The sequence below is a fragment of the Microcaecilia unicolor genome, chromosome 2, assembly GCF_901765095.1.
Source record: "Microcaecilia unicolor chromosome 2, aMicUni1.1, whole genome shotgun sequence".
NCBI lineage: Eukaryota > Metazoa > Chordata > Amphibia > Gymnophiona > Siphonopidae > Microcaecilia > Microcaecilia unicolor.
In genome coordinates, this window is record NC_044032.1 from 594,930,612 (window position 1) to 594,952,085 (window position 21,474).

General features: G+C 44.7%; 1 protein-coding gene across 1 annotated transcript in view; it reads right to left on the minus strand.

The window, feature by feature from the left end:
- Nucleotides 1-21,474, minus strand: part of ANXA10 (annexin A10) — a 156,877-nt gene that overhangs the window by 52,855 nt on the left and 82,548 nt on the right. Inside the window, exon 4 of the mRNA XM_030191576.1 lies at nucleotides 317-430. Within this exon, the coding sequence (XP_030047436.1) occupies nucleotides 317-430 (114 nt within the window). The remainder of the gene's footprint in view (nucleotides 1-316; nucleotides 431-21,474) is intronic.

Here is a 21,474-nt window from a genome sequence, read left to right on the forward strand (position 1 = left end):
ATGCAGAGTCTCTGAAATTTAAGCTGAAGAGTTTTTTTGCAGACAAGTACCATTCCTCTAACTCAGTTGCATAATGAATTCTTTATTATTCAGTTTCCTAGTTTTGTTGATAAGTACAGCATATTCTGCATTTTAAAGATGAGACCATTATTGTACCATCGTTTAGTCCAATCTTTGTAAGCAGAAAGAGTGCAATCAATCTGAATTACAGAACACATCTGAAATCCATTTAACATACTTCAGTTGGTTGGAATGAATGTAATTTTGTGAAATTATTATATACAAGATGAATGTGAATAATTCCAAAAGCAAATACCTTCATAGCATGCCAGAGTTCATGGGCATCGTAGGTAGGTGGAGGATACATCAAGCCCACCATAACATCTTTGAAATGATCCGATAAATTTTCTTTCAGATCCACAATTATATCCTTTTAAAAGAAATAAGGAACAATGATGAAGGAACAACAAAAACAAAAAAGCCCCAGGAGGTTTAATAGTTCATGCAATCTTCGGTACTACAACCATGAATAAACATAACGAGAAACATCTCACTCTGAGAAGTGGTTTCTTTCCCGAGGGAATGAGGAAATGTAGAGTATGGTAGCAGAGAAAAAGTATACAAGTGCAATTTAGATGTTTTAATCTTCTGAAATGTTTTCATGCTGATGGAATCAGTCTGAGCATTGTGTAAATCTTCGATTAAAGCTTCCAGGATTCAGAGGTCAATCTGGGGAGCAATAGCAGCTCCTGCAACTTTTTGTAAGGCATGTGGGGGTGCACTATTGATCACCCTTTTCCTCTACCCTCAAATTATGTCTGTCCCTTGTTTGTTTTGTCATATTTATCTCAGTTCAGAAACCCGTCTGCCTTGTCTAAAATTTCTCACAGTATAGTAAATTGATTGAACCTCTGGGATGTAGATCTCTAACCAAAACAGGTTTATAGAATCTTATACTAACCTTAAAATACCTGCTAGGGTGTGTAACAGGGTCAACAGTCCCTACATTGACAGAATTAAGTTGGAAAACAGCTAAGTAATACCTGGAAATGAGCCCTAGGGGGAGAGAGAGAGATAACAGTGAAATGAGCTGCTGAAAGTTGATGTTGTAGCTAGGGCATTGCTTCAGGGGCATAGCCACAGGTGGGCCCAGGCCCACTCACTTTCACCCAAGGCCCACCCAGAAGCACTACACCCCAGTCATGCAATATCCAGCAACCTTCACTCCCCTCCCCCTCCCGCAGGTCCAACACCTCAGCATCTTGCCATGGTGAGGGTGGGGAAATGAAGGGAAGATGCTGAGGTGCTGGACCTGCGGGAGTGGGAAAGAAGGGAGGGTAGAGAGGTGCTGGCCCAGCAGGGGGGAGTAGATGTTGAAGGGAAGGGAGAGAGGTGCTGGACATGCAGGGGGGGGGGCTGGAAGAAGGGGAAAGGTGCTGGACCAGTGTGTGTGTGTGTGTGGGGGGGGGGGGGGGGGGTTAGTAGGAAGGGAAAGATGTGCTGGACCTGCAGTGCAAGAATGGAGGGATGGGAGAGAGGTGCTGAATCTGGAGGGGGGTGGAGGGGTGCTGAACCTATCAAAAGGGGCTGGAAGGAAAGGACCTGTGCGTGTGGGTGTGGGTGTAAGGGGGAGAATGGCAGGAAGGGAGGGTGCTGGACCTGTGATGGGGAGGCTGAGGAAAAAGAGAGAGGTGCTGGACCTATGAGGAAGGCTGGAAGGAAGGATAGGTGCTGGACCTGCAAGGTGGGGGCTGGAGGGAAGGAAGAGGTGCTGGATATGTGAGGGGAGATAGAGGAAAGGGAGATGTGCTGGATATGAGAGGGTGGGTTGGAGGGGCGACAGGGGAGAAGGGAGAGAGGGGCTGGACATACGGGGGAGGGATGGAGGGAAGGGATAGAGGTGTGGAGCTGCAAGTAGGGTTGGAGCAAAGAGAGGGATATACTGGATCCGTGGGAGGGGGAGGGATGATAGGGAAGGGAGAGAGATGCTGGATCAGTGGAACAAAGGAAGAGGAGGTAAAATGCTGAAACCACAGTGGGAGAAAGAGCCAGATTCATAAGGGGGAGGGAGGCGGTATACAGAAACAGAGGGGAGATGATGGGCATTGGGTGGGAGTTTTCTCCCTCATATTCACGGAGGCAGAGGTGCAGTGTTGTGTATTTTAATATATCTGTATTCAATTGCATTGTCTGTCTAATAGATAGCACCATGCACTGGGGCTCCCTCTCCCCCCACCTATATTTCGCAGTATCCCGTGATTGACTCCTTGTGAGTTCTCCCTATTGGCTGTTAGCTCTGAGCTAGGGCCAGCCTTCCCTCTCTGCCCCCGCAGGCTGTGAAAGAAAGCCCAGTCTTGCTAGCATGCCTTGGTGATCAGCAGCTGTTCTAGGGGGCTGATCCCTCCTTAATCTACTGTAATTCCATCAATATTTTTCGCTGTCTCCACAAGTCATTCTCCATTTATTTTCTCTGAGTTTCTCCCCCTTATTCTCCTTTCAGTGTTACAGATTTTCCTCTCAGCTGGGCTGAGGTTCTGGCCAACTCCTTGCCTCCGGAGTGGCTAGATGCAGACTTTGTGCAGAAGGCAACAATTATGTCTAAGCAACTGAAATGTAAGTTGGATTTTCTTTGTTTATTCTGAGTACTACCATAAAGAAGATTTGCTAAAGAATTGAAGCCCCGATAATCAATTCCCTGCACTGCTCTGAAACAGTGTCCTAAAAATAGCACCGGAACAGGACGGGGAATTAACTCCTCAATGATCAACGCTAATAACATGCAAATTTAAGTGCGTTATTAGCGTTTATCATCCTAGGAAATTGTGGGAGGATTGTGCCTGAGCATGCTCAGGTACAATTTTCCCATACTTGTTTGACAGGTCCAGGCTGTCAAAAGCCCAGACCTGTGAAACATAGGGGTTAGAGGTCTGTGGGACCCACAGACCCCCCTCCAACAACAAGGCCCTGGTAGCCTAGTGCCCCCCAAGCCCCCCCCCCCGGATGGCGATATGGGGGCTGGAAGTCCACTGAACCCCCACACCCAAAACAACATACCTGGTGGACCAAGTAGGCTGCCGACCCAACTATCCACCCACCCTGGTGGTCTAGTGGCCAACCCACACTCCATACCACTGCAGTAGAGAAGGGAATAGCACTCCCTCTTCTTTCCATTGCTGCCTTCAAAATGGCGATGCCCTGCCATGTCCATTGCATCCTGGGATGTACTGGGCAGGGCTTCCCTACCATATAAGGGAAGCCCCGCCAAACACGGAGGTACGGGTTGGCCACAAGCAGCCCACTTGAGCCACCAAGTATGTTTATTTAGGTGTGGGGGTGTTAGGGGCTGGAGATCCACTGGACCTCCAGTCCACCATGTTACCATCCTGTGGGGGTGTGTGTGGGGCTTGGGGGGCACTAGGCCACCAGGGCCTTGCTTTTGGAGGGGGTCCAAGCATCCAATGGACCCCCAGAACACGGTGGCAGCCCGGGCTGCCTGACTGATGGAGGGGGCAGGAACAGAGCCTTAACCCTAACACCAGCTCTTTGCCTGACTCTAACCCTAACACTGCCTGCCCTGACTCTTGGATTGAACCTGACTATTCTCTGTACTGCTGCCTGCCCTTACTCTTGGATTGGACCTGACTATACTCTGTACTGCTGCCTGCCCTGACTCTTGGATTGGACCTGACTATTCTCTGTATCGCTGCCTGCCCTGACTCCTGGATTGGACCCGGCTATTCTCAGCTTTGCTGCCTGTCATGGCCAGCGGCTGTGCAACCCCGCTCGTATTCAGAAGTCCTGGTGGCCACCTGCACCTGGGGGCTCAACTCACGAGGAACGGTGGTTGCTCCCCAGGTGAAGCTAGGGGTTGTCCGGCTGCCTGACTGAGTACAGCGCTCTTCTCCAGTCCACCGTGCTCAGTCAAGGCACAAGGGCTCACTACCGCAGTATCGCAGGAATCATAACAGCAAGCATTTGCACCAGCCTTTCAGCTAGCGTAGGTACTTGCGCCTAAAGTTAGGTGTGAAACTGTGGACTTACAGTTGCCTTCTATAATGGCAATTATGTGCGTAATCACCATTATAGGATTCACGCTTAGTGTGCATCATCCCAGAGCCTAATTTTAGTCAGCCAATAGAGAATTACTCCCTATATTTCCCATTGCCTTAGGTACCCACTTAGATTGTAAGCTCTTTCAGGCAGGGTCATATGGAGGAGCATAATCGAACGGGGGCGCCCATCTATAAGGGCGGCCACCTGTAAAGACGGCCCCGTCAAGCGGCGTACCCGACCGTATTATCGAAACAAGATGGCCGGCCATCTTTTGTTTTGATAATACGGTCGGGGACGGCCAAATCTCAACATTTGGGCCGCCCTTAGAGATCGCCGGCGTTAGAGATGGCCGACATTGGTTTTCACTGATAATGGAAACCATAGGTGGTTGGTGGCTCAACTGTTTGAGGAGGCTAAAGGGGGCGGGGTTAGGGGTGGGGACAGGGGTGGAGCTTAAATCCATAATTGTCTGATAACACACAGAAAAAAATAAAAATAAAAGTCACAATACCTTTTATTAAATTTAGATAGATATTAGCTATGTATCATATACCAAAGAATAAAGTGGTTGCTCAAAGCAAATACTAACCACAATCGCTCAACTGCAAAACACTATGCACAACTTTGTGCAAAAACACTCTCAGAACCTTACTGTACCATAAATATTACACTGGGCAGAACCTAATACACCAATATACCACCCATACGGAAAATGCAGACCGTCAACAATATGAAACAAGTGATCATAATATCATGTTACATGTAGAGCCACAAAACACCTTAATTCATGTTTAATGTGGGATAAAATGCCATAAATAAGTAAATAAATAAATAAATAAATAAATGTAAACTTTTAGTATTGAGCACCTAATTCTCAAAGTGGACATATTCCAAACACTATAATGAAAATAAAATGATCTTTTCTACCTTTGTTGTCTGGTGACTTTGTTTTTCTGATCATGCTGGCCCAGTATCCGATTCTGCTGCTATCTGTCCACTTAACTCCGTTTCCAGGGCTTCCTTTTAATTTATTTCTTTACTTTCTGCCTTTCTTCTTCATTTCTTGCCCTACATCCGTAAGTAAAAGCTGGGGCCTCCACAGACTTGACTGTCCAGTGGATCCATCTTCTGCCTATTTTCTTCCTCCATGTGCAGTTTTTCTCTCTTTAAATCAAATATTACCACCATGGCTGAATATCAGCTCTCCCCCGCAGGTTCAGCAAGCTCTCTTTCCCCCTCCGCCCCCCAGTCCACATCTATACCTTGTCTCCCACTCCAGGGTCTTACATATTTTTTTTCTTCCTCCTGCCTGCCTGCCCTCCTTCCCTACCCCACCCAGGACTATCAGAGCAGCACTTTCAGCTCTCTTTCCCTCCCAAAGGTTCAAGCTGAACCTTTGTGAGAGAGGTGAAGGCCTCATATCTCTCTCCCCCAAAGATTCAGCAAGCAACCTCTCTTCTGCCACCCCCCTCCAGTCTCTCCCTCTAAGTCCCATTATAATTTCTGTAGCCCATCCCCCTTTACTGACAGGCTCTCATTACCCCCCCCCCCCCCGATGCACCATTTATCCCTCACACTCCCTCCCTGCAGTCCCTATAATTAGCGTCTCTCTCTATCCCTCTCACTCCCTCCAATGTGCTTTAGATCGTCCATCGCTGCCGGTAGTGGCACACCAACCTTATTACAGCTTGCTTCGGGTCTTCGTCCTGAAGCTGACGGCATGACTTGCCCCGCCTCCTCTGACCAGCCTTCCTTATGATGCATCCAGCCCTCGCGGAAGCAGAAAGGCTGGTCAGAGGAGGCGGGGCAAGTCATGCCGTCAGCGTCAGGACGAAGACCCGAAGCAAGCTGTAATAAGGTTGGTGTGCCACTACCGGCAGCGATGGACGATCTAAAGCACATTGGAGGGAGTGAGAGGGATAGAGAGAGACGCTAATTATAGGGACTGCAGGGAGGGAGTGCGAGGGATAAACGGTGCATCGGGGTGGGGGGGGGGGGGGGGGGATGAGAGAGAGAGATGCTTGGGGCTTGCGACTTGGGAGGCTTAGCCTCCCCAAGCCTCTTATACCGGGAGCCTATGATGGAAACTAATGGCGGCCATCTCAAACACGGCCAAATCCAAGCCATTTGGTCATGAGAGGAGCCAGCATTTGTAGTGCACTGGTCCCTCTCACATGCCAGGACACCAACTGGGCACCCTAGGGGGCACTGCAGTGGACTTCACAAATTGATTACCCTTCCCTTGGGTGCTGAGCCCCCCAAATCCCCCCCCCCAAAACCCACTACCCACAACTGTACACCACTACAATAGCCCTTATGGGTGAAAGGGGGCACCTACATGTGGGTACAGTGGGTTTCGGGTGGATTTTGGAGGGCTCACATTTACCACCACAAGTGTAACAGGTAGGGGGGAATGGGCTTGGGTCTGCCTACCTGAAGTGCACTGCACCCACTAAAACTGCTCCAGGGACCTGCATATTGCTGTCATGGAGCTGGGTATGACATTTCAGGCTGCATAGAGGCTGGCAAAAAATGTTTTACATTTTGTTTTAGGGTGGGAGGGGTTGGTGACCACTGGAGGAGTATGGGGAGGTCATCCCCTATTCCCTCCGGTGGTCATATGGTCAGTTTGGGCACCTTTTTGAGGCTTGGTCCTGAAAATAAATGAACCTAGTAAAGTCAGCCAAATGCTCGTCAGAGCCGGCCTTCTATTTTCCATTATCGGCTGAGGCTGGCCATCTCTTAACCAAGCCCCCATCCTGCCTTCAATACACTGCCAACACGCCCCCTTGAATTTTGGCCGGCCCTGCAACGGAAAGCCGTTGAAACCAGCCAAAATCGGCTTTCGATTATACCGATTTGGCCAGCCTTAGGAGAAGGCCGGTCATCCCCCGATTTGTGTCGGAAGATGGCCACCCTTCTCCTTCGAAAATAAGCAGGATGGTACCTGATTACTTATCACCACTGTGTCCAGCATGTGTCCAGCAGCACTACAAAAATACATAATAAAATCATTATCACTACATAATAAAATCATTATCACTACTGCATCTTCAAATGTAGGGTTTACATGCTGATGAAAATTGTCTTAATTGCCAAAAGATTTAGGGGCCCTTTTTATTAAGCCACGCCAAAACCTGGCCTGTGCTACTTTTAGCATGTGGGTTTCCCACACACTGAGGCCACTTATAGTGTGGCGGTAAAATGGATGCAATTATCTTCTTTCCCGTAACGGCCATACATTAATTACTAGGCGGTAAGGCTCCTGAGCTAATCCCACACTAATCAGGCAGCATGCGACAATGTTATGCTCATATTAGTCCTCTCCTCAAGTCACTTCACTGGCTTCCTATCCGTTTCTGCATACAATTCAAACTCCTCTTATTGACCTATAAGTGCATTCACTCTGCAGCTCCTCAGTACCTCCCCACTCTCATCTCTCCCTACATTCCTCCCCTGGGAACTCTGTTCACTGGGTAAATCTCTCTTATCTGCACCCTTCTCCTCCACTGCTAACTCCAGACTTTGTTCCTTTTATCTTGCTGCAACATATGCCTGGAATAGACTTCCTGAGCCGGTACGTCAAGCTCCATCTCTGGCCGTCTTCAAATCTAAGCTAAAAGCCTACCTTTTTGATGCTGCTTTTAACTTCTAACCCTTATTCACTTGTTCAGAACCCTTATTTTATCATCCTCACTTTAATATTCCCTTATCTCTTGTTTGTCCTGTTTGTCTGTCCTAATTAGATTGTAAGCTCTGTCGAGCAGGGACTGTCTCTTCATGTTCAAGTGTACAGCGCTGCATACGTCTAGTAGCGCTTTAGAAATGATAAGTAGTAGTAGTACCCACGTTATATGATTTGCACAGGGCATGCCTACTCTCCACCCATAAATACTCCTGCACTAAAAAACAAACAAACTATTTTTTAGCACAGGATTAGCACGTGGCGATCGGCAATATTGTGGGATGCCTCAGCACATACCTCCAGAAGGTGATCTCTCCACAGGAAGGGTCGTTTTTATTGATTTGATGAGAATAAAGACCTTGTTTAGGAAACACCATCTGTGAGAGGATTTCTTTTTTGGATCCACTGTTCGTTTATATGCCTCAGCACATCCCATGGCAGTGCTTTGTGATGTGCAGTAGGCACTAGCTACTGCCTATCATGGCTTAGTAAAAGGGCCCTTTAGTAGTTGATAAACTATACATGTCAGTAAGTAACACTACAGTTACTCAGCAAAGCTTACGCTCTCCAAAAAGAATAATGAAAGCCAGCCACAGGATGTCTCAGTGTAATTAACATGATAGAGAAAGAAAAGATAATAAAATAGCCACAGAAATTAAAACATGAATTTACAATGAAGAAACAATCAGTAATCTAAATGGAATGAACACTATGTAAGTGACAGCTACTAAATCAGACGTGGAATACAAATTAATTCATTAAGATATTTCTCAGCTGACAGCGTGTCTGCAGGAAAAGGGATTAATGGTAGAAATGAAGACTAATTAAAAATTGCCCCCTGCAATGAGAATGGGGGTACATAAAAGGAATGCTGAACAGGAATGGATAACTGAAAGTATCATTTTTTGTGTGTATTCATATATTTTTATTGAATTCAAAACAGCATTAGGCAGTCAAGAAAGAAAGGAAAGACCATGGCTCAGGGACAAGAGATGTGGAGGGGCATTTTCGATATGACATCTAAGTTAGACTTTGGACGTTTTGTACTAAATGTCCAGAATCCAAATAGGAAATATAGCCATTTTCAAAACAGCAAAATGTCTATTTTTTTTTTTAAATGACCGCATGCTAGATGGTTTTGTGCACTGTCTATTTATCTTTTTGGTCCATTAAAAAAAAAAGTCCAATTGCAAAACACACAAAATCAAGCCATTGGGATGTAGGCGGAGCCAGCAATCTTTGTAGACTGGCCACACAGACATCCCATGAGAGCAATGGGGCACCCTAGGAGGCACTGCTGTGGACTTCATATAAATGCTCCCAGGTACACATCTCACTGTTACCCCATATCTTGTCTGCTGAGCCCTCCAACCCCCACCCCAAACCCATTCCCCCAACAGTACACCGCTACAATAGCCCTTATGGGTGAAGTGTGAGAGGTGGATTGAGATATGGGCCTGGGTCCCCTTCTCTATAGTCCACTGCACTTACACTACACTACTCCAGGGACCTGCTTGCTGCTGTAATAGAACTGGCTATAACATCTGAAGCTGTCATAGATGCTGATAAATACTATTTTTATTCATTTCTTTGGGGGTGAGGTTGGGAGGGGGTCAGTGACCACTAAGTGGGGGTCATCCTTGATTCCCTCTAGTGATCATTTGGAGGGGCATTTTCGATATGATGTCTAAATCTGAATTTGGACGTTTTACAGAAAACGTCCAAATTCTGAACAGGAAAGAAGGTCATTTTCGAAAAAAGAAAAACGCCTATCTTTTTTTTTTTTAAATACTATGGACATTTTGTATTTTGGATGTTTTGTTATTTGGATGGGGTTTTTTTTGGTCCATTTTGGGAAAAAAAACATCCAAGTGCAAAACGTACAAAATCAAGTCATTGGGATGTAGGAGGAGCCAGCATTTTTAGTAGACTGGTTCCCCTGACATCCCAGTACAGCAATAGGGCAGCCTAGGGGGCACTGCAGTGGACTTCATAAAATGCTCCCAGGTACACCACTGCTCCCTTACTTTGTCTGCTGAGCCCACCCAAACCCCACTACCCCCAACTATACACCACTACCATAGTCCTTACGGGTGAAGGGGGAACCTATATGTGGGTACAGTGGGTTTCTGGTGAGTTTTGGAGGGCTCACAGTTTCCTCCACAATTGTAACAGGTAGGGAGAGGTAGGAGGCTGGGTTCACCTGTCTGCAGTGCACTGCATCCACTACTAGACTACGCCAGGGACCTGCATACTATTCTGATGGACCTAAGTATAACATCTGAGGCTGGCAAGTAATATTTGTAATCACATTTTTTGGGGGGGTTGGGAGGGGGTTAGTGACCACTGGGGGAGTAAGGGCACCTTTTTTTGTGGAGTGGAGGAGTAGCCTAGTGGTTAGTGCAGCGGACTTTGATCCTGGGGTAGTAGGTTGAATTCCCACTGCAGCTGTTTGTTATAAAAACAGGTCTAGCTCAAAACATCTAAGTTTTAGTCCAGGACATTTTTGTTTTGTTCCATTATGGCTGAAAAACGTCTAAGTTTAGGAATGCCCAAGTCCCGCCTTGAACACGCCCCTTGCACACCCCCTTGAGATTTAGATGCACTTCTGATGGACTTCAGAGAAAAACGTCTAAAAAGAGTTTTCGAAAATACTGGTTTGGATGGTTTTGCGAGAAAAACGTCCAAATGCAGACTTATGTCACTTTTTGGACGTTTTTCTCTTTTGATAATGAGCCTGTTGGTCATTTAGGGCACCTTTTTGTGTCTCATTTTTTTCTAAAAACAGGTCTAGATCAAAATGTTGAAGTTTCAGCCCTAGACATTTTTGTTTTGTTCCATTATGGCTACAAAATGTCCAGTGTTAGGAACGCTCTCAGCCTGCTCTAATCCCACCCTTGAAATGCCCCGATACACCCCTTGTGATTTGTACGCACTGCAGACGAATTACATAGTTGAATGTATACAAAATAGTTTTCGAAAATACAGATTTGGACGTTTTGAGAAGAAATACATCCAAATGCTGCATTATGACACTTTTTGGACGCGTTTCTCTTTTGAAAAAGAAACCCCACAGTCACACAGTTAGGCCAGAAAAAAACAAAACAAACAAAAAAAAAAGAATGAAGAGAGAAAAATAGAGTAGGGATGTGTATGAGCAAATTTTTGATTTGTTTTCAATTTTTCAGATTTTTTTCCCCCCGTTTTCATGTGTGTGTGTTTGTTTCCCACCTTCATTGTTTATAACTTTTAAAGTATGTGTGTGTAACTCCTGGGGCCTGTCATACATATCCTGTGGCTGCTTATGACCTGCAGGGGGCAGCTCGAGTACATCTTCAGAAGTTTGGAGTTTGTTGTAGGGCTAAGTACTCTAATAACTGGACTAAGGTTCTGGGACTTCTGCATGTGAGAGACTTGTGCATGTGAAAGTGTGGATGGGTGGTATCAAAACATACACATGTCGAAATTCAGCCTTTGATCCTAAAATAATTATCTTTAAATCCACTGCTCTAAATGAACACCTTTCTCCTCAACAACTACAATTATTTGATATACTCATTACAATTGCACTGAAAATGATGTTATCAAATTGGAAAAACAACCATCTGCTAAATGTTTTACTTTTGGCGGCAAATGGTCTTGCAAACTTTTAAGTTTGAAATGACAATTGCTGATAAATTAGGAACTACTTTAAATATATGGAAAATTTGGTTCAGCCTAGAGACATACTTGGCTAGTACCACTGTTATTTAATTTACTGATCGTTGACAAAGCCTACTTGATTTATATGGACTCAACGCATCTTATGTAACAAGTATTTCCATTTATTTTGATCTATGTCTTACCTATTGCTGTTCATTTTAATATTAACATACATAGTAACATAGTAGATGACGGCAGAAAAAGACCTGCACGGTCCATCCAGTCTGCCCAACAAGATAACTCATATGTGCTACTTTTTGTGTATACCCTACTTTGATTTGTACCTGTGCTCCTCAGGGCACAGATTGTACAAGTCCGCCCAGCACTATCCCCGCCTCCCAACCACCGGCTTTTTGGACCAAAAAAATGCAGATCACTATGGGCATAGTTAGCCCCAAATATTCAATGCTGTGCCATGTCTGGACACTGGCACGGAATATCTGGTGCAATAAGCTTATGCTGCCAGAACCTATGCTTATAAGGGATGAAGGCACCCACTGCTCCTCCTGTTCCCCCTCCCTTCCCCATGATTCTGATCCTCCATCCTTCCCACCCCTGATGTCATGAAAGGCCGATTGAGGCCCCTGGCCACCCTCACCCCTTCCACCCCTATAGGTCCCCCTGGGCCTATCTTGTCAATTCCTAGTTGTCTAGTAGGGTCTTAAGGGCAGGAGCAGTGCCCACCCACTCCTGCCTGTCACTGTTTTCTTTACAAAATGGCTGCCACAACCTCTAGTGGCAGCCTTGTATTACTGTCTTCACTCAGTACTCAGTAGTATCACATGACTACAGCTAGGGCACAGGGCACCATTTTGGATTCAGGCACCAATCTGGCAGCAGCAAAGGAGGATTGCTACCACCCATAATTGCTGATCAGACCACTCCGGACTCCCTGTGTAAGTCCCGGAGAGGGGGTCCTGGATGGAAGGAAGGGAGAGCTTTAGTGTGCAGCCTTGGTCTGTTGGGAGCCGGCCTTTGGTTGTCAAGGGAGGAGAGTTGATGTGGACAGGGGATTTGGATGGAGGGGGAATTGGATAGGGAGGGAGGGGGGAAGTGAAGGTGAGTGACCTGCGGGATCCATGACACTGAGGAAAGATCAGGAGGGTTTGAAAGGATCAGGAGGATATGAAGACATTGGAGAAAGGATCAGGAAGATAGAGGACATCTGGGGAGGGATTTGGAGGCTATGGGGTTGCACTGCCATGGCTCTTTATCTGTCAGCAGCCACATTACCAAACTGCCAGTAGCTCATCTGCTCTTACTGCCACCTCTTGAGGTGGTGGTAAGTTCAGCTGTGCTATCAGAAGTTGGTACAATTAGCGCACGATAAAGACCCATGTGCCAGCTGTCACAGCTAGCCACACTTCCTCCTGCTCCTGTCACAACCACACCCATCCCTCTCCCATGTTTGTCAGATAATGAGATGTTTGCCCCTGTTTTAGTGCAGTAGACAATTGGGGGAGGGGCTACACTACTGTCTACTGTGCTATTAACACTATGATAGCTGGTTAGCACAGCTTAGTAAAAGGACCCCTAATAATGTACAATCCTGACCTTTCAGGCTGCATAAACTAACGCAACGGCTGTGTATTGGACACATAATTTTTTAGAATAGTGAAGAGACTAAATTAAGTCTTTGCATCGGTCTTTACTGAGGATGATTTAAGGGAGCTACCTGAGCCAGAAATGGTATTTAATGGTAACAATAAAGAAGAACTGAAAGATATTTCAGTGAACCTGGAAGATGTGAGATGTCAAATCGACAAGTTAAAGAGCAGCAAATCACCTAGACCAGATGATATACATCCAGGGTACTGAAATTTCAGATATCACCAATTCTTAAAACATGGTTCTAGGCTTTTAAAAAAAAAAAGTCTTTTGATGGTGGTGGTGTAGACCCTGAAAAAACATGGGAGGATGGGTAGCATGCAGAATGTGCTATAAAAATGATTGGTTCAGGGGAACTAGTCATTTTTCTGTAGTCATTCTGGAGACTACATTGGTCGCACAGTATACTTCAGTGTTTTGTTGCACATCATTAAAGACTTCCCTGGAGATATTTTTTGCACCTGTCCCATATTGAAGTCTCGTAGAGTAGTATGGAAGTGGCTGTGTAAGCGTAACTACTTTTCACCCCTGGTGACACCCTATTTTCCAATTTGTAATAACCCAGCTTTCCCTTCAGGTATTGGTACTAGTATTTTCTCTGGTTGGACTCGTAAGGGAATACAATGCCTACTACAAGTAGTAACTGAAGAAGGACATAGGAAGTCATTTGAGGCTCTAAGACAGGAGTTTTCCCTTACAGACTTAGACAGATTTGGTTATTTACAGCTCCATCACTACAGGAAACTTTGGCAGAGGCCTAAACTTTAGGATCTCAGCAACCAGTACCATTAAAATTTCATCACAGATACCTCCAAGACACGACAGCAGATATAAACTATAAGAAGTTAGTCTCCTTGTGGAATGTGGACCTGCACTTTACCTTGTTGGACCACCAGTTTCAGTCCTTAGTGGTGGGATTTAAGAACTTTCCAGATCAAGTCTGTCATTGGGAGACGTTGTATAAGTTTGCTTCACAACTTTATATCTGCTTTACAACTTTATATCTCGTCATGTAGAGCTCATTGGGCTAGTCTGACCACCAGTGACTTTTGCCCTAAATGTTCCTCACCTAGAGCCATGTTGGGCCATATGTTCTGGCACTGCTCGCTGGTAGCCCATTTCTGGCACAGGATCCTTGCTGTTATTTCTAAAATTTGGTCTTTTATAGCAACTTATGATCCTCTGCTATTTTTTGGACGTTATACGTGGGAAGCTACTGCACCTAAGGGCCTTCAAGGCTTCTTTCACAGGCCTATGTTGTTTGGCCTCAAGGCATTATTGTCTGCCTGGTTGCTACCTAATGTGAACAACAGTGGCATTCTTTAATGATTCATCAAATGCGTATGGAGCAACTTCAAATCACCGATTTTTCTCATGTAGCTGGACTTATTTTCCAGGAGATTTGGGAGCCTTTTTGGTTGATGTTGCTTTCTTCAGCAAGGAGCTGCTTGCTGAATTTTTGAGTGGCAGTGTTTCAGCACTCTGAGATGCAAGAGTTATTGTCATGGTGTAAACTGGTGGAGGGGGAAGGGGGATGGGAGAGGGAGAACTGTGTATGGATATATATGAGTTTTACTGCCTAATGTTGTTATGTTTGGTTTTGGGATGTTGTTTTCTGTTCTCTCTTGTGGAGACCTGTTTAATAAAAAAAAGATTTAAACATAAAAATGGTTCTAGGAGTGATCTGGAAAATTACAGACTGAAAAGCCTGACATCAGTGCTGGGCAAAATGATAGACACTATTATAAAAAACAAAATTACTGAACATATAGACAAAAATGATTTAACGGGACAGAGTCAACATGGAATCAGGCAAGAGAAACCTTGCCTCACCAATCTGTTATTTTTTGAAGACATGAATAAACATGTAGATAAAGGTAAGCCTGTTGATGTACTGTATCTAGATTTTCAGAAAGCTTTTGAGAAAATCCCTTAAGAGAGACTCCTGAGAAAATTGAAAGCCATGGGATCAGGGGCGTAGCCAGACCTCGGCGGGAGGAGGGTCCAGAGCCCGAGGTGGGGGGGGGGGGCACAGTTTAGCTCATCTCCCCCAGCCGTGACCCCCCTTGCCAGTTTTGACTCCCCCTAACGCTGCCGACCCCTCCATCACTTTCGACCCTGCCGCCAACCCTCCCCTGTCGCCGCCGCCAGATACCTTTGCTGACCAGCCGCAGTCGTCTTCAGTGCCAGTCACTGGCGCCTTCACTGATATGTTTCTGTGAGTCTTGACTCCAGCCGTCCTGCATGCATGTCCTGCACATTACGTGCACGCAGGACGTCAGGAGTCAGGACTCACAGAAAGAGATCAGCAAAGATGCTGGAGACCAGCACTGAAGAAGACTTTGGCTGGTGGGGGTTGGGGACCCCCACCAGCAAAGGTACCTGGCAGCGGCGGAGGATCAGCAGCGGCGGGAGGGGGGATCGAAAGTGGTGGGGGAGGGGAGGCGGCAGGGGCGTCCAAAAATAGAGGGGGCCAGGGCTAAATCTGTGGGGGCCCATGCCCCCATGGCCCCACCTAGCTACACCCCTGTATAGGATAGAAGAAAATGTTCTATTTTGGATTAAGAACTGGTTAAAAGAAAAGAGAGTAGAGTTAAACTGATGATTTTCTCAGCGGAAGAAGGTGAATAGTGGAGCGTCATATGATGTACTGAGTCCAGTATTTTTTTCATATTTATAAATGATCTGGAAATGCTAATATTTACAGATGACACAAAATTCTGTATTCTCCTTATGTTGCTAAACAAAATGAAAATTAAAAAATAAACTATTCCAAGTTGTTAAATCATATGTGGACTGTGAAAAATTGCAGGAGGAACTTAGGAGATTGGAAGACTGGACTTTCATTGGCAGATAAAATTTAATTGTAAAGTGATGCACATTGAGAAGACTAATCCAAATCATAGTTACATTATGCTAGGTTGCACATTAGGAGTCACCAGCCAAGAAAAAGATTTGGGTGTCATTGTAGAGAATACATTGAAATCTGCTCAGTGTGCATGGTGGCCAAAAAAGCAAACAATGGTAGGAATTATTAAGGGAAGGACAGAAAATAAAACAAAGAATATTATAATTCTTCTGCATTGTTCCTTGGTGCAACCTACCCTTGAATATTTAGGAGAATTATATAAATTGGGTGGCAGAAAAGATTGGCACTAAGCACTATTCTATAAAGGGTGCATACCCTTTATAGGATAGCACTTTGCATCAATTCCCATGCCCAACTCTAGACACCAGACTTACACCTGCTGAAGCCTGGTGTAAATCCTGGTGCCAAAGTTGGGTGCAGAGACCCATTATCTCTAACACTGTGTGCAACTTCTTGGAATATCCCTGACCTGCCCATGCCCCTCCCATTGCCACACCCCCTTTTGGGTTGCACACTATGAGATTTAGTTGCCCAGCACTATAGAATAGCATGCAGCCAGATGCGCATGCAAATCCTAATTGGTGCCAATTGACATCAATAATTGACGTCATAATAACCAGTTTTTGATGGTTAACAGCTTGTTAGCCAATTAAGTTGTACATGCATCTCGGAAGTGCACTCAAATTTGGGCACCCAAATCTGGGCACCATATACAGAATCTGAGGGATTATGTGCAATTCTGGTCACCACATCTTAAAGAAGATATATCTGGATTTTAAAAAATACAAAGAAGGGTAACCAAAATGATTAAGGGGATAGAATGATTCTTATATGAGGAAAGGCTGAGCAGGTTATCACTCTTCAACTTGGAGAAGAGAAGGCTGAGAGGGGATAAACTAGAGGTCTACAAAATCCAGCCTGGAGTAGAACAGGTGAATGTGAAATGATTGTTTTCACCATCAAAAAGTAGAATGACCAAGAGACTTTCCATGAAGTTCATAGTAATACTTTTGACAACAAATAGTAGAAAATATATTTTTTTCACTCATGAAATAGTTAAGCTCTGGACCTTGTTGACAAAGGATGTGGTAAAAGCAGATAGACTATCTGGGCTTAAAAAAGCTTTGGACAAGTTCCTGAAAGAAAAGTCCATAAACTGCTATTAAGGTAGACATGGGGAAAGCTACTACTTATCCCTTGGTCGCAGCATAGAATCTTGCTACTTTTTAGAATTCTGCCGAGGTAGCTGTGATCTGTATTGACCACTGTTGGAAACAGGATACTGGGCTAGACGGACCTTTGGTCTGACTTCGTACAGCAGCTCTTATGTTCTTATGAAATTATGTTTCCAAATTCTTATGCCCAAAATCAAGAAAGAAGAAATTCCAGGTGAAATGATCAGTCTAGCATTTATCATATGTTTTCTCTGCTATAAATAAATAAATTTCTTACCGGAGTTAAGTGGAATGTGTACAGCATTGGAAATCAGCATTCCAGGTTAATTGTCTGTTCATAGACTTGTCACAGAAAATTTAGATATGGTTTATAGGATGCAAAAGATGAACCTTGCATTGACACAGTAAAAGAGCTCATTCTGCATTGAAAACACTAAACTGCACCTATTTTATTACTGTTTTCTATCCAGTTTATTTTGAGTATCAAGCATTTTTGGCATGTGTGTGTGTGTGTGTGGGGGGGGGGGGGGGGGGGGGAGGTGATGTCTGGCAGATTCCTTCTGCTTCTGCTAAATCAAAACTAAGACTGAGATCTTACACCAGGTGCCTCTATTTCCAGGTATCCAGCTATTTCTCACTACTCTATATTCCCCTTGAACTCATGTAGCCAGTCATTGCCAGAATAGGACAGACTACTACTACTACTACTACTTAGCATTTCTATAGCGCTGCCAGGGTTACGCAGCGCTGTACAAGTTTCACAAGGGGAAGGACAGTCCCTGCTCTGGAGAGCTTACAATCTAAAGGTTACAAACTATGTAGTCAGTGTAGGTAGCTTACAATCAAAGGTTATAACTAAATAGCCACAGACTAAGCTCATATGCCCCAAGGAGCAGGTTACTCTTGTCACAGAATTCACTGTTGAATGCTCAGTCTGTGACGGTGATGAACGAAACATTTTGGAGGGCTAGGACATTTTCCTCTAGTTTCCTTGCCTCTGATCTTCCCCTCTCTGAGCACCATCTTATAACTTTCACACTTAAATCTCCTCCCTCCCAGTCCCGTCCTATCTTATCTAATTTATCTAGGAATCTTCATGATATTGACCCTTCATCTCTATCCTCCCATGTTTCAAACCTCCTCTCTACTGTGGCACCATCTACGTCTGTCAACGAGGCTGTTTCTTCTTACAACAATACTCTATCCTCTGCCTTAGAAACTCTTGCACCTTTGATGACCCGCCCTATAAGGCGTAAAAAACCCCAACCTTGGCTGACTTCTAATATCCGCTACCTACGTTCCTGTACCCACTCCACCGAACGCCTCTGGCGGAAATCTCGGACCCTTGCTGATTTCTTACACTTTAAGTTCATGCTGACCTCCTTCCAATCTGCTCTTTTACGCGCCAAACAGGATTATTATATCCAACTGACCAACTCTCTTGGCTCTAACCCTCGACTTCTCTTCACCACATTGAACTCTCTCCTGAAGGTGCCCCCTCCCCCAACTCCCTACTTGTCCCTCTAATTACCGACCCATCTCCCTCCTCCCTTTTCTCTCCAAATTACTTGAGCGTGCTGTTCACCACCGCTGCCTTGATTTTCTCTCCTCACATGCTATTCTTGACCCACTACAATCTGGTTTTTGCCCTCTCCACTCATCCGAAACTGCGCTTACTAAAGTCTCCAATGACCTATTACTGGCTAAATCCAGAGGTCTCTATTCCATCCTCATTCTTCTTGATCTTTCCACTGCTTTTGACACTGTCGATCACAGCATACTCCTCGATACCCTGTCCTCACTTGGATTCCAGGGCTCTGTCCTTTCCTGGTTCTCTTCCTACCTCTCTCTCCGCACCTTCAGTGTTCACTCTGGTGGATCTTCTTCTACTTCTATCCCTCTGCCTGTCAGCGTACCTCAGGGTTCTGTTCTTGGTCCCCTCCTCTTTTCTATCTACACTTCTGCACTTGGTTCATTAATTTCATCCCATGGCTTTTCCTACCATCTCTATGCTGATGACTCCCAAATCTACCTTTCTACCCCTGATATCTCACCTTGCATCCAAACCAAAGTTTCAGCATGCTTGTCTGACATTGCTGTCTGGATGTCTCAATGCCACCTGAAATTAAACATGACCAAAACCGAGCTTCTCCTTTCCCCCCCCAAACCCACCTCCCCACTCCCCCCGTTTTCTATTTCTGTTGATGGCTCTCTCATTCTCCCTGTCTCCTCAGCTCGAAACCTTGGGGTTATCTTTGACTCTTCGCTCTCCTTCTCTGCTCATATCCAGCAGACCGCCAAGACCTGTCGTTACTTTCTTTACAACATCCGTAAAATCCGCCCCTTTCTTTCTGAGCACTCTACCAAAACCCTCATCCACACCCTTGTCACCTCTTGTTTAGACTACTGCAATCTGCTTCTTGCTGGCCTCCCACTTAGTCACCTCTCCCCTCTCCAATCGGTTCAAAACTCTGCTGCCCGTCTCGTCTTCCGCCAGGGTCGCTTTACTCATACTACCCCTCTCCTCAAGTTGCTTCACTGGCTCCCTATCCGTTTTCGCATCCTGTTCAAACTTCTTCTACTAACCTATAAATGTACTCACTCTGCTGCTCTCCAGTATCTCTCCACACTCATCCTTCCCTACACCCCTTCCCGTGTACTCCGCTCCATGGATAAATCCTTCTTATCTGTTCCCTTCTCCACTACTACCAACTCCAGACTTCGCGCCTTCTGTCTCGTTGCACCCTACGCCTGGAATCCTGTTCAAACTTCTTCTACTAACCTATAAATGTACTCACTCTGCTGCGCTCCAGTATCTCTCCACACTCATCCTTCCCTACACCCCTTCCCGTGTACTCCGCTCCATGGATAAATCCTTCTTATCTGTTCCCTTCTCCACTACTACCAACTCCAGACTTCGCGCCTTCTGTCTCGCTGCACCCTACGCCTGGAATAAACTTCCTGAGCCCCTACGTCTTGCCCCATCCTTGGCCACCTTTAAATCTAGACTGAAAGCCCACCTCTTTAACATTCCTTTTGACTCGTAACCACTTGTAACCACTCGCCTCTACCTACCCTCCTCTCCTCCTTCCTGTACACATTAATTGATTTGATTTGATTTGATTACTTTTTTTGTCTATTAGATTGTAAGCTCTTTGAGCAGGGACTGTCTTTCTTCTATGTTTGTGCAGCACTGTGTACACCTTGTAGCGCTATAGAAATGCTAAATAGTAGTAGTAGTAGTAATTTTCAGTAGCTAGGTCTGCTTTGTGGATTATGATACACTTAGAATTGCATTCTCAAACAAATATAAACAGTTGGAAGTCTTTTTTATTACCACAGGGTTGATTTCTCGGGAATGAGAGGAATAAAGTAAGGGCTGGGGTCCAGGAGAATGATATAATCTTATGTTATCTATTTGTTTTATTACATTGTATTATTATTTTTTTAATTTGTGTGTGCATGTTTTTATGCTGTAAACTGTTTTGGATGGCTGGGTACCAGGAAGGCAGTAAATAAATTTAAAGTTAATTAATTGCAATACAGTCCTTCTGGAACCCTGAATTCATCTCTTCAGAGTCATGTACTAACAGCATGTGATGATCTGCTGTAGGGCTTAGGTATATAATGGGATGTGTAGCAGATAATGCATGATATCAGCATTTGACACAGTAGCCATTACTAAATGACTCCCTGAGAGTGATTTGAAAAGTGTACCAGCTGCTTCTTCAAGTATAATCACTATCACAAAAGCAGTAGCTTAGCAAAACAGCTTAATGGGACTTGATGATATCTCAAAGACATTTTGACAAGTACCCTTAAATCCAAACATTACAGCATATTACTAGTATGATTTAATCATCCAAAATATAGTGCCATTATCGTTTTAGATTGTGCATAATGTGAATATTATATTTCTAAAAAATGAATATTTAGTTGATTTTTTTCCACTAAGCAGGCTGTCTTGGAAAAGGTATAAAAAGATTTATCCTTAAGGCAAAAAAATCATAATGCAGTGACTACTGGTAATGTAATGAAATGAATTCTAATCAATTACAGATTATAAGAATTCCTGGCTAGATAGCAAGGAAGCCATATGGTTATCTCTTGTTCAGATCAGTCTATATATCTGGTCATCTTTTTAGCATGACCTCTTTCCTACACTTGATTCTTAGGACCTGATTTGCTAAGTTTTTATCCCATGAACCAGAGCGGAGGGATAGTCTAGGCTAGAGTAGTGGGTTGTAAACTAGATAGACCAGGATTCAAATCTCATTGACACTCCTCGGGGTCTTGGATAAATTACTTATCTCTCCATTGCTTCTAGTACAAACATAGGGGCCCTTTTACTAAGCCGTGTTAGAATATGAGTTTAGGGGCAA